The sequence below is a fragment of the Leptonotus elevatus genome, chromosome 13 (genome assembly GCF_054856555.1).
Source record: "Leptonotus elevatus isolate MCC_2025b chromosome 13, RoL_Lele_1.0, whole genome shotgun sequence".
NCBI lineage: Eukaryota > Metazoa > Chordata > Actinopteri > Syngnathiformes > Syngnathidae > Leptonotus > Leptonotus elevatus.
Genome location: NC_141251.1, coordinates 6982690 through 6995804, shown reverse-complemented (window position 1 = coordinate 6995804; position 13115 = coordinate 6982690). Strand labels below are relative to the sequence as shown.

Sequence of the window (13115 nt, the reverse complement as noted above, 5' to 3'; positions counted from 1 at the left end):
TATTTCGAACATACATTTTCATTAAAAAAAAATTATAATAATAATAATTGATATTATTATAGGAATGTTTAGGTTTCGCTCAAACAAGATGTAATACAATTCAAGGACAGTTCAATTTTAAAGTGAAACTCCAATTCGGTTCGATCAAGTGGGATTACGATTTGGTTCGATGTTGCATGGCTCAGTTGAAAAGTTTCTTGTTGTCATCTTATTTACATATGAGTCAACTTGTCAGTACTCTAAATTAGAATTTGAGCTGACGAATATTTTAGTAATTGATTAATCTTGAATTTTTTTAGATTAATCAATTAAAATAAATACAGTAATTGTTTACATTTCCATCCTTTTGGCCATTATTTCAAATTGACAGAGCTCACTTATTATAAATTTATCATGATTTGGTTACTGGTTTGATCTGTGACGTGAGGTAAATGGGCAAAAATGTTGATCATTTTTAATTAAAAGCAGTTGTTTTGTTTTGGTTCAAAACAAAGATAATCAGTCTGCTTTCAAGGAGGACTACAGAAATCTGACAAAATTTACAATAAAAAAAAAAAAGACATCTAAACAATTCATTGATGATCAAAAATAAATAAATAAATGTGATAAACGATTAGTTATTAATCAATTAACAGTTGCACTTCTACTCTAAATGATGTATATCTCTCCAGTAAAAGTCAATTTGTTTTGTATCCTGATATAAAGTGGAATGATTCGATTTAATGCCACCACTAGCTTCATGCTAGGCAAGCTAACAAAGTTCGAGGTGTTATTATAACCCTTTTAGCACCGGATATTTGGACACAAAGTATAGAACAACACATGTAGAAGAATAATATCACATAAATCACAGGCATTAATATTTAAAGCCATGTGAAAAATGACAATAATTGCAGATTAGTGAGTCATTGTTGGTGTGTGGGACTATTGTACTGCCCCCGGTGGCCAAGAAAAGCAGTGTTTAATGATTTACATTCCATTTCATTATTACTCTGTTTTTTAATACAACAATTTATAATAATGTACTATTTTTAAAAAACTCAGGACACTTTTTTTCTTTCTTTCTTTTTTACGAGCGTGGTAACGTAACCAATCACACTCGCACTGCTGCCTCTTCGCGCTCATAGAAGATCTCGGTCTGCTCTAGCTCCTCGCCCCTCCCCTCCCCGCGCGGAGCTCAAGCCTGTGTGCTCTCCCTCCAGCCTTCCCACCTAGCAGCCTCCCGACCATCCAGCCTGCACGATACCCCCCTTTCTCCCCTCCAACATGGCTACGGTGGTCATCTCGACCCGCTTCACGGATGAATACCAGCTGTACGAGGAACTCGGGAAGTAAGCGACCTCTTCTTTCCCCCCTCTTCTTCCTTCCTCTCTCTTGCTTTCTCTCTGCGCTCCATCTTGTTCATCGCGCGCGCGCCTTGTTGAGCGTTGCCTGCTCTTTAATCCCCCAATCGTGGCGTTTAAAGGTGCACTGCGCCATGTTTGGCTTCTCAAACAGACGCTGAACTTGGTTGTGGGAGCCCCCACCACCGCTCCAACCCGCACGGTGGCATCCTCTCTTTCTGCACACGCACCATGCTGTTTTTTTTTTTGGGTTTTTTTTGTGTAGCGTTACATGACAATTTTGCATGCAGGACTGCATGTTTTGGGGCATTACACGACCCTGGCTGCTGCACCCTCTCGTGTGTGTTTGTGTGTGTGTGATGACTACACAAACACGAGCAGGCTGCAAAGCTGCTGTCTTAATCTCTCCGCACCTCCATTAGCAGCAGCAAGCGTGCCTTTTTAAACGCAAGCAGGCCAGTGTAATGTGGTGGCTACCCCCGGTGGACAGGATTCTCCTGTTGACAGCCGGCGTGCTAATTGAAGGCAGGGAATGAAACCAACAAGTCGTTCAGTGACGCCTAATTGACTTTCAGGATCGCTTTTCACCCCCCGTGGGAAATAATGGAAAGTCAGTAAATCTGTGGCAGGGTCAAACTCTTCCCCTCAGCCGATGATCATAAATTGTACAGGTGATGTTCTTAACGGCCGTACAATTGTAAGAAAAACAAAAAAACACACAAAAAAAAACAATAGAATGTTCTCGATGGAAATAATGTAAAGTCAGTTGATCCATTGCAGGGTCAAACTCTCTCTCATCTCCCTTTTTTAAATTGTATACATGACATTTTATATTCGCGAAATAAGTTAACTCATTCACTGCCATTGACGATTTTATTGTCAAAAAAACATTTTAACCATTTCTATTAGTTTAACTTTTTTTTCTACTTCTGTTAACAAGAGTAGAAAAACCTAGATTTTTTTATTGTACATTTAGAACAGATATAACATTTGTGATTAATCGTAAGTTAACTATACGATTAATTACGATTAAACATTTTAATCACCTGACGCCCCTAATTTTTAATAATCATCTCGCCAAGCAATAATTTTTTTTAATTGTAATTAATCACATGACATTACTACTTAACTCATGATTAATCACAAACTTTATATCTTCTAAATGTACAATAAAAAAAATTCTCTAGGTTTTCATACTCTTGTTAACAAAAGTGGAAAAAATGTTAAACTAATAGAAATAGTTCAAATGAATTTTTTACGTTTGTAGCCGTTAATGGCAGTGAATGAGTTAAGAACTAAAATAAATTAAAACAAAAATAATTACAGAGGATAATAATTACTCAAAACTACAACTCACATTTGTTGACTTGGCAACAAATCTCAAAGTGCAGTACAGGCAACGGTAAAAAGCAATATAATCAAACAACAGATAAAAGGGGGAAAATCTATTTAAAAAAAAGTCAATAGATACATTTGGATAAAGTAAAGCAGGGAAAGCTTTTTTTTTTTTTTTAAGGAAGGTAACAAAAATAAAATAACATGTTTTCCCCCCAAACTAATTAGTTTAAAATCACTTAATCTGTTCCGTGATCAAACACTACAAATTACTCAATAACGTGCGGTAACAATAATAATCATCGTCATTCTTTGCAGAGGATAAAGAATGGTCAATATTGAAGTATGCTCTGCCTACCTGTGTTCAAATGCAGTTCGTTTAAAGATTTAGAAGTTCTACTGCAACTATCAAATTTGCTTTGTTAGCCCGTGTATGCTGTTTTGCATTGTGTGTTAGCTTTAAGCTAGTAGACGTTTGTAAGGCATTCTCACATAACCTCCACTTCCTGTTCTATAATTGTCATCACACTTTCCGCTTTGCCGTCCACTGGCACTCTTATGTGGTGCGATTGTAGCAAAAAGCCAAAGAAAAAGCTAAACCAACTTCCCATGAGTGTCTGTTTTTGGGTTGTGAGTGTTTCCTTTTTGCGCGTATGTTAGTCACGCCGTGCTTATTATCTGACACTCGGATTGTTTATTTGCCGCCTCCAGGGGCGCCTTCTCGGTGGTGAAGCGCTGCGTGAAGAAGTCGACGGGGCAGGAGTACGCCGCCAAAATCATCAACACCAAAAAGCTGTCGGCCAGAGGTGAGTCGCCGATCGCGTTTCCTCCAGTGGAATCCCTGAAAAGCAGCCCGTTCCTCAGCCCACTTTCCTCAACAGCTGAGTTACAAAGGCTCCATTTACACGACGGGTTCGAGAGTTAGTAGACAAATTATGAAGAATAGTGATATCGAGATATGTGTCACAATTGTATCCATATTTTCAAGCGGCTTGATTCGGACCTAAAGGTATCCGATTCCATTTTTTTAAAAATGTCACTTGAGCTATGTCGTGTAAATGCAACCTTCAAGTCGCACACAAAAAAAGGGAGGTTCCCTGCTAGCTTTTTTGTTGTGGTTGTTCTTGGCCTCTCTTGCGTACACATTTGCATTAGCAGCAGCTTGACATTCGATCCCAAAATACTTCTTTCATGCTGGGAACAGTGCAGTTTGCTCGGTGCTCGTTATTGTGTTGAAACAGGCTTGAAATTAAGGTTTAAAATTAAAAAAAAGACTCGCTAACAGACAGGTGGTGTAGTAAGCATGCCGGGCCAGTAGGTGGCGATGCCACCTTGTAAGTATGTATGTATCACAAACATTTTGTCTTTCTTTCACGTATTTTCTGTCCTTCCTCTTTGGCATGGAGTATTGCTGTTGCCATAAAAAAAAAAAAAAGTGGTGATTATTCTAAAGCTAATTGAAGCTTTATTTAGGTCAATCAGAGGATTAAATGGTGGCATGTGTGTGCTAACTCCCATTTTAAGTGGGATTGGTTAATATATATATATACAGGCTGAAGAGATGATTGTGAAGGATATCAGCAAGATTGTCCCCGCTTTTTTTTTTTTTTACGAGCTCACCGTCTCACACGCACAAAGGTTGTCTCTCCCTGGTGGGTGTGCACACTTTTTATTACTTCTCAAGATCCGCAATAAATCATCTAAATAAAAACGCCTCTGTTAGCGCTCGCTAACGGATTTATCCATAAAGTCTGATTACTGCCACCGTAAGTCTCATGTGTGCACGTTCCATCTTATAAACACACACACACACACTCAAGTCAGATTTTTTTTTAATATTGTTTTATATGAATATTGATATTGTATTGTGCATGCTCACATTCACAAACGTGGCAATAAAACAATGCCAAGAAATTGCCAAATGTGCAAAACGGGTGACGCCGTTATGATCTACACACTTAAGCCCCTTTCACCCTGCCTGTAAAAATTTAGCATCAGAGCAATAAACAGAAAGGGCAAGCCAGAGATAGAAAAAAAAAGAGAAACAGACAGAAGTGACAGAAAAAAGAAGGTCGAGCGAGAGGGGAAAAAAGAGAAAGTCTGAGAAAAAAAGAAAGGAAATAAAAGTTGAGAGAAAAGGAAACGGCACCGTAAGGGAAAGAAAAGAGCGCGTGTCAAAAGATATCCCAAATGGGTCAAAAAGGGACTGACCCAACTGTTTGCGTCATTCATTTAATCCAACAGTTTTTAGACTGAGTGAAAGAAAAGCAACAGAGAGAAAAGACGAGGCTCGGATCTCAGGATCTTGCATCATTTGCCAAAGTTTTCAGTCTCCGATTGTGTTCCAATAATTCCCACTTATGCTTACTTGACCATTCGTATGTGACATTCATCAACTATTTAAATTTGCTTGCGGCCTGCGACCCGCAGCCGATGAGCCAAAAAAAGCCACGCGGAAATACAAGTGAATGAAAGAGGAATTGAAAGCCTTCCTCACTTCCTTTTACGCGACACTATCGTTTCAATCTGACCTCTGTTTATATTCAAGTCATCTTCTCCACTTCCCGCCATTAGTGACTGTGAGAAACGTTACTTCTTTGTTCTACAGAAAAGTGTGACTGATAGCGTAGATAGTAATCTAACATGATAACCAGACTTGAAATCCACCCTGATTTAAAAAAATATAAAAATAAATGCTTGCCTAAAAATCAGTAGCATTAATTGCCACGTTTTTGTTTAATGTGAATGCTAATGCTAAAAACAAAGCTAACACAGAAACAAGCTTCAATGGTAGTGATTAATCATTCATTGTACTCGTTAAATTTTTGGAATCTTGTCTTAAATTGTGTCTTATCGACTTGACTTGACGCTTAACGGTGTATGTTGGGATCGTCGTTGTTCCGCTTACGTCCAGTAGGTATCGTGTTTCTTATAGCTGTAGACTGTTTAAAAAATAAAATAAAATAAAAATCAAGCAAAAATTACATGCTGTTATCAGTCATAGAAAAGATAGTTAAAGATGCCTAGTAAATACCATCTACCATAAAGTTCAGCCTTACAAAACTTTGTAGTGTAATGGTGACTGAAGGCGCAACCAATGACATTTTAGTCCATTTTGGGGCTATCTCGTCTTTCTTACCACGTGAGTCACCGAAACTGTCTAATCTCTCTAATACCAACAATCAATATCGTCATCCGTCTGTTCTGTCCTCCACGAACCAGGAAGTAGCGCAACAGATGGACAAACAAACCCAAATACAAAGCTGTAAGAATTATTTTCACTTTTATGAACAGTTCAGCCTTGGTGGAGGTCTTTGCTATACTGTAGGTCGTTTCTAGCCAGTTCTATTGTGACCGTTCTCACATTGCTTAAAACAAATCTAATTGGTGGCCTAAGACTTTTGCTCACTGTATGTTTATATAAATCTATCCAAATATTGATTCAACTGTATTTCCCATCATTTGAGTACCTGGCTGGTGTTTTCTCAAAGGGTGGATGTTTGATTAGCCTGCTTCAAACACGCCTACTTATTTACACAGTACATCATCATCCTCTGTCACTCTCGCTCACTTCATGAATGGCTTCTTTATGCTCCCTTTTTTAATCTCAATGTCACTACATTTGGGACTACTTAAACCATTTCATCTGGGGAGTCTGAATGCTAATGCTAAAAACAAAGCTAACAGCAAGGCATGTTCCAGTAGCCAGTCGTTCCTGAATTCTTACAAACCTCGGAATAGGGTTTTAATCTGTCTTAATTTACTCTCCCAACTAAGGCTAATGCTAAAAACAACACTAACAACGGTGGGGAAAAAACACTTCAACTGTTTGAGGTCACTGCAGGGGCTAATCGAATACCTCGTAGGCTTATGACCCGTCGGGAGCAACTAGTCATTCAGACGACTAGGAATCAGGTTGAAATCGCTTGACTTATCCGCATCTATGGAATCTGAATGCTAATGCTAAGGACAAAGCTAAGAACAAAACAAGCTTCAGCTGAGATCACTGTAGGGTCCACAGGAATGCAATTGTATGACCTGTCCAGAGCAACCAGTATCGAACCCTGTGTTGACTAAAACAAAATTTTTGTAGACCGTCAAAACAAATCAATTAAACGTCGTTTCCGTCCAATGTGCACTCTGAAAACGTCTATAAAAACGAATAATAACGTTGTTTGCACCGTTTGTGTTCTCTGAACGCTAATGCTAAAATGAATGCAAACAACGAACCAACACTTGCCCTTATAATGTCTTGTAACTGCTTATGTTTGCTAACGCTAACGTTGCTTAGTGAAAAACAATCAAAATGCTAACTTCCCTGGTGGAGGTAAATATTGACACACTGGCTAAATGCTCCAGTTTGTATGTCATTAGCCTCAAGCAGTCTGTAGTCAAGTAGTCTCATGTAGTAAATCTAATATAACTGGAGCTTGTCAGTGTTTTTTTTTTATATATATATATCTCAGTTTTGGCTTTATACGAGGCACTTTCAGCAGTATGCTTTTCTACTTTTCCTCAGTGAAGCTCTTAGAAGCCCGGAGGCTGAAAAACATCCCGCCATATTATCCGCGACTCATCGCGCTCGTTTAATCACCTCATTTCATTGCAATCTTTCGTCCCAGTGGTGGCTTGGCTGTGAAAAGGAATCATGTCACCCTCCTTCTACATTTCGATACTTTGTGACTGTATAATGCCGTTTAATTTAATGGTAGATTTAAAAAAAATAATTACATTCAAGAAGTCAACTTGGTATTTTTATGTATAAATAATAGAGAATGATTTTTTTTTAATAATTTTTTTTAATAGAAAAAAATATATATTAGAAAATGATAAACATTCTTTTTTTAAATCTTTTTTTTTTTTTTAATAAAATTTAAATTCTATTTTCATTTCCAGGTATTTTTATTTTAAAAATGTGTGTTATTATCAGCAAGTTAAAACTAGTAGATTATTAAAATTTAGTTTTTACAGTATTTTAAATTAATTAATTAATTAAATACATCTAAAAATATATATGTATTATTATAATTAATCATAAGAACACAACATTTATATTTATTTTTGGGTAAAAATAATTTGTTTTTAATCGAAAAAATATATTAGGAAAATTTGTTTTTACTTAAGGAATTCCATTTGTTGTATTTAAAAATATTACAATAAAAACTACAAAACAGTATTAAATTAAACAGCCTTTTAAAATATCTTTCAATTAAAAACATCTAAAATGTTTAGACATATTTGTTTTACTTTAAGAAAATCTGAATCATTTATCAAACTTTTGTTTTAAAATTTGTATTCATTTGATTATAAACCTGTATAATTTTAGTAATTTATTTTTCAAATTAATCCAATTGTAATTACTTACCAAACATTACAAAAATATACATATTACATCTATTTGACATTTTAAAAAATAAACAATTCAAACAACAAAACAATGAAAATATATCTTAAAAATGACTTAGTGTTACAGGTTTTTTTTTGCCATATATTCTGTGTATCGTAAAACACTGGTAAGCCCTGTCAAAGTCCTTGCCCACCTGACGCAAGTAAATTGACGTTAGCGGGGGAGGCAACACTGCTCGTTTTTCAAAGACGCCTCTTGTCGGCATCCGCATATCCATCCGTCCTGCCCACACATTCAAGAAAGGCAACGAGGAGGAGGAGGAGGAGGAGGAGGAGGCTTGATGGATAAACGAATACGATAATGTCTTCCCATTAATCAATCTCGTTGGTCTAAGTGCCGTCTGTGTGTGCCTGAGAGTGTGCGACTCTGCGATACGCCTGCATCATAAAGCTGTAAAAGGATGTGCATCATGTGGGCGCGGTTGCAGTTTGCCTCCCGAAAACAACATTAATGATGCAAAGTGAAGGCGAAACTTTTTCCGCGTTGCCATCAAAGCCCACTCGCCTTGTTTTATGACCGATAAGTTACTTTGAAGCAGACTTATACAACCCCCTTCAACATATGCCTGTCAAACTGTTCAAACAAAGTTGCTTTTGGCCTACCACAAACCCCGCAAATTGTTTTGACATTTGTTCTTTTTTTTATCATACGGCTTGCTTTTATTTAAGTTTTGTTTTATGAAATGAATCTGATCGTAATTAGGTATTGAAAAATAGACCTTTGATGATTCAGTAATTGTTGTCTTTTGTGCTGTATGCACACAACGGCCTCTCAGTCTCTCATGTTTCCGAGCGGTGAATCAGTCATTCAAGTGTCGCTCTCGGCCGAAGCCTTCTGTCATCCCCCGGCGTAATAAAGCCGTCACGGTGAGCCAGCGTTGAAAAATAGCTTTCTTTTTTCACAGGCCCAGGCACGTTTCTGAGAATACGAGCGGTCGAAATGGGCCAATTATAGCGCAGACGGGAAGGTTGCGGAATGTCAGCTTTGATCGCTCTGCCCCGAACAAGACGGTCAGATGGAAAAACATGCGGCGACGGCGGCCCTCTTGGAACCGGGAGCCAGAGGGCACGTTTGTTGGGGTCAAAATGGATTTGGACCGTGCTGGAATGTGATGTAAAGACTAGACTAGTTCTGTTTATATTATGCATCTCTGTGTAGTTGTTATTCATAAAAAAAAATATGTCTGTGCTGGGAAGACTTGATTTTTCCACTGCCTCTCTGTATCTTGCTGTGGAGGAAGGAAGTGTTTCCCACTTTTCCTGCCAATGTTTTTCCAGTCGGAACATTTGAACAAGCACAAGAAGCCTTCCGTCAACTCCTCTGGGTGACTTCCCCAGTTTTCATGATCACTCAAGTCTTCTTGTCCTACAACTAGAATTGGGGAAATATATATAGTTTATTTACTTATAACTCTTTACAAATTGCTCCATTGGCCATAAGTGAAAAATATTTGGGAAACTTAAAAAATAAAAAAATCTTGTCACTTTTTTCACATTGTAACAGCCTAAATTTCATATTGATTAAAATATATTGTAAAACATCTGTTGACAATTTTTAATTTGCCAAAACTTTCCCGCAAATTAATCTTTAAAAAAAAAAATGTTTTTAGTAAGTAATAGTATGGAAATCTGATCTACGAACTTAAATTTCATAACCACACACTTTCTCTCACTTTTCCCCGTACACATTTTGTTGTTACATCTGGATTCTAAAATGACTTGAATGAAACATTTGCACTCAATGCATTCTCATGTACAGCTGTAGCCTGTAACATAACGAAACGCGTGATTAAGCGGACCCCTTCCCTTGTAATGCTTTATTCATAGGCTCGGTATGTGCCATAAACATGCATCTGCACACACGCGCAAACATGCTGGGTCATCCTCTCCTCCCCATTAGAATCATTAACAGACAATGATTATATTAAAGCCAAACCCACCCACAAGACTAATTTCACTAAGTGCAAAAAGGCATTTGCCGGAGTGTGTGCAAACACAATAAGCGGCCGTCTGTCCCTCCACATGTGCAAGCTCAACAAAAGTCCGAAAAGCTGCTAGCCTTTTAGCTGATCTGCCTCGCTAAGTGTCTTTTGCACACAAAATGGACGTACTGGGACGTCTGTCCGTAGCACTTACTGGAAAATAGAAATTAATGGGAGAATATGACGAGTCGGGGTGGAGAATTTGTATTATTCTCGTAATATTGTGATGGTGTCATGCAACAAAACTTAAGAGTTCGATCTTGTATAGAAGTAAACATGGATGTCTTTTTCTATCTTCAGATCACCAGAAATTGGAGCGGGAGGCAAGAATCTGTCGTCTGCTCAAACATCCAAACATTGGTGAGTTGTTTGAAAATTCAAGCAGTCTCCCCCCAAAAAAGGGGGGGGGGGTAATCTTGCCCCCCGGCTCCTCCCTCGAACTGCCACTGAAGTTGAAGCAAAAAATTGTCAACAAAGTATTTGTATATTAGTCAGTGATTGACATACTGACTGACTTTCATGACATGCCAATCAACATACACACATATTGTCTAAAAACAAATCTGCTTCCCATTTGTCGTCTTCACTAGTTCGACTTCATGACAGCATTTCAGAGGAGGGTTTCCATTACCTCGTCTTTGACTTGTAAGTAAACACAGTCACTGGATGTTGCATTTTTACCGCGAATTACACGAGAATCAAGAATAAATCAATTCAATGAAGACAAAATCATTGCTTAATATGCTTAGCAATACACCAAGTGCAGTGCCCATATGACACCCTAGTGGCCAGGAGAGGTACAATAAATCTAATAGTGCTAATGCTATTTAATTAAGGGAGAATCAATGTCATCAACATGTGGGGAAAAGGGAAGGGATTAAATGTGACTTGTATCAATTGTTAAGGAATTTACAAAAAGTTCGAAAATAGTTTCTTGTTGTATTCATGGAGCATTTTGTGTCAAACTTGGGGATTAAAATTTTTTATACATTTTGGATTGTGACTGTAAAAGCTAAATACTGTAGGGTGAGATCTGAAATTTCAGTGAAGAAAATTGCATAAAGTTTGATCATGCTTGTTTAATTTGTAATTTGTGTTGAATTTTAAAAATATTTAATCCATTATGGAACACTGCTAAAAAGGAGTGGAAACTTTATAGGCAGGGATTTTTTTTTTTTAATTTAATGTTGTTTAATGTTTTCATTTTCTCTTTATGCAATAGTGTGGAAAATATTTTAACTATCATTATTTGAATATTTATTTATTTAAATGTCATTTGATTGTCACACATTTATCCCTATAAGGCTACTATAATAAACCTAATATTCATGTAAAGTGTACATAAAGTCAAATTAAGTGTCTTTCTTAATTACATGTTTGTATATACAGTCATTTTAATTAGTAATTTCAGTTTGCTTACCTCATTCACTCCCGGCTGTTTTACTGAATTTTGACAGATTTTGCAAGGCTCACAGAATATTGTCTTCTATTGCTATAAAAACATGAAACCTACCAAAAGAAAGATGAAAGTCTCTTCTTTTATCAGGAAAAAAAAAAGTACATTTCTATTTGTTTCCGTTTTGCAGCAATTAGCATTAGAATATAGCTAATTTTCTTATAAAAAATATTATTAAAATATGGCACATGTTAGCGTAATATGGATTCCTAAACTGATATTGATGTGTGTGCAGGGTCACTGGCGGGGAGCTGTTTGAGGATATTGTCGCCAGGGAGTATTACAGCGAGGCAGACGCCAGGTACCTTTTTGATTGATATCCTCGTTTTATTTATGATTCCTTTGCATGTTCTTGTTTTTTGCTTCCTGGCACCGTGTGAGTATGCGGTTCTCTAAATGCCATTTTATGAATAATTCATGAAGTGCTGGAATCGTAGTTTGGGGCTTGTTGACGAGCATTACCACCCATGCGCTCGTAACACACACACACACACACACACACACACACACATACAGAAAACGACATCATCTGTTCGAAAAGGGAGACAGAAAATCGGCTCACATGGCCTATGAAGGACTTTTTTTTTCCTTCTCTTGTTGTCAAGTATGATTAATAAGGACCGAAAAACACAGCCCAGACAAGGTTTGATTCATTTTTCATCCAGCCCAACACACCAAAGCAGTTTCAACCTAATCTTGTGGAGAAAATACATTAAATTAACTGTGTGTGTTTTATTTCCTTTGCTTTTTTTGTGTAAAAAAAAAAAAAGAATAACGAATAAATGCAGATATCTGCTGTTGCGTTTGAAATCCTCAAATGTTTCAAAGTATGACTTGTGTGTGTGCAGTCACTGCATCAATCAGATCCTCGAGAGCGTGAGCCACATCCACCAACATGACATCGTGCATCGAGACCTGAAGGTAAAACTTTACCACGTGATTCCTTTTCTCTCTCTGTGCCGACTCCCGCGTTTTGTCTGCTGCACCCGTCTTTCTGCTCGCCTCCCTCTCTTCTGGACGAGCATGACGACAGCGGGACAGATGCTATTTTTGGCTCGCAATGACATGATGTCGGGTGACGATTTCACCCCACCTCCCGCCCAGGCGGAATTATTCACCCCCGACCGCATTCTGACCTCATCAGCTTTGTTGTGATGTACAAATAACACAGTAAGGATGGCAGACTACGACCCTTCCCTAATAAATCTTCAGTGGCCTCTTTCACACAGAGATTCCACAAATTTGCTGCATCAGAGCCTAATGGAAAAGACGGTCTTTCGCTTTATGTGCATTCAAGTGCATTCAAAAGCGTCTTTCACACAGATCTCTTAAAAATTGCTGCATCAGAGCCACAACATTTTTTTTTTATTTAGCTCTGCCTTTCACGCAGGACCCAGCAAAATTTCACACAGAAATTTTAGATTGACAGGTCGACTTGACTCAAAAATCTTTACATTTAGCCATCTGTGTCTTTCAAACTGCACCTAGCAAAATGTCACACGGTAATGTGCGTTTTCCAAAGTGACGTTCTGCAGACATTCAGAAGATTGCCACAACAGAAGATACAGCATTTCACTAGCTGTCTGTGCTTTT

General features: G+C 37.7%; 1 protein-coding gene across 9 annotated transcripts in view; it reads left to right on the top strand.

Moving 5' to 3' along the window:
- Positions 1-1151: 1151 nt before the first annotated feature.
- The window catches only part of camk2g2 (calcium/calmodulin-dependent protein kinase (CaM kinase) II gamma 2), a 28661-nt gene continuing 16697 nt past the window's right edge, over positions 1152-13115 (top strand). For all 9 annotated transcript variants that reach the window (XM_086092430.1, XM_086092429.1, XM_086092432.1 and 6 more), the window contains exons 1-6: positions 1152-1331; positions 3390-3484; positions 10367-10426; positions 10657-10711; positions 11758-11823; positions 12371-12443. In XM_086092430.1, the coding sequence (XP_085948556.1) occupies positions 1267-1331; positions 3390-3484; positions 10367-10426; positions 10657-10711; positions 11758-11823; positions 12371-12443 (414 nt within the window). In that variant the 5' untranslated portion in view covers positions 1152-1266. The remainder of the gene's footprint in view (positions 1332-3389; positions 3485-10366; positions 10427-10656; positions 10712-11757; positions 11824-12370; positions 12444-13115) is intronic.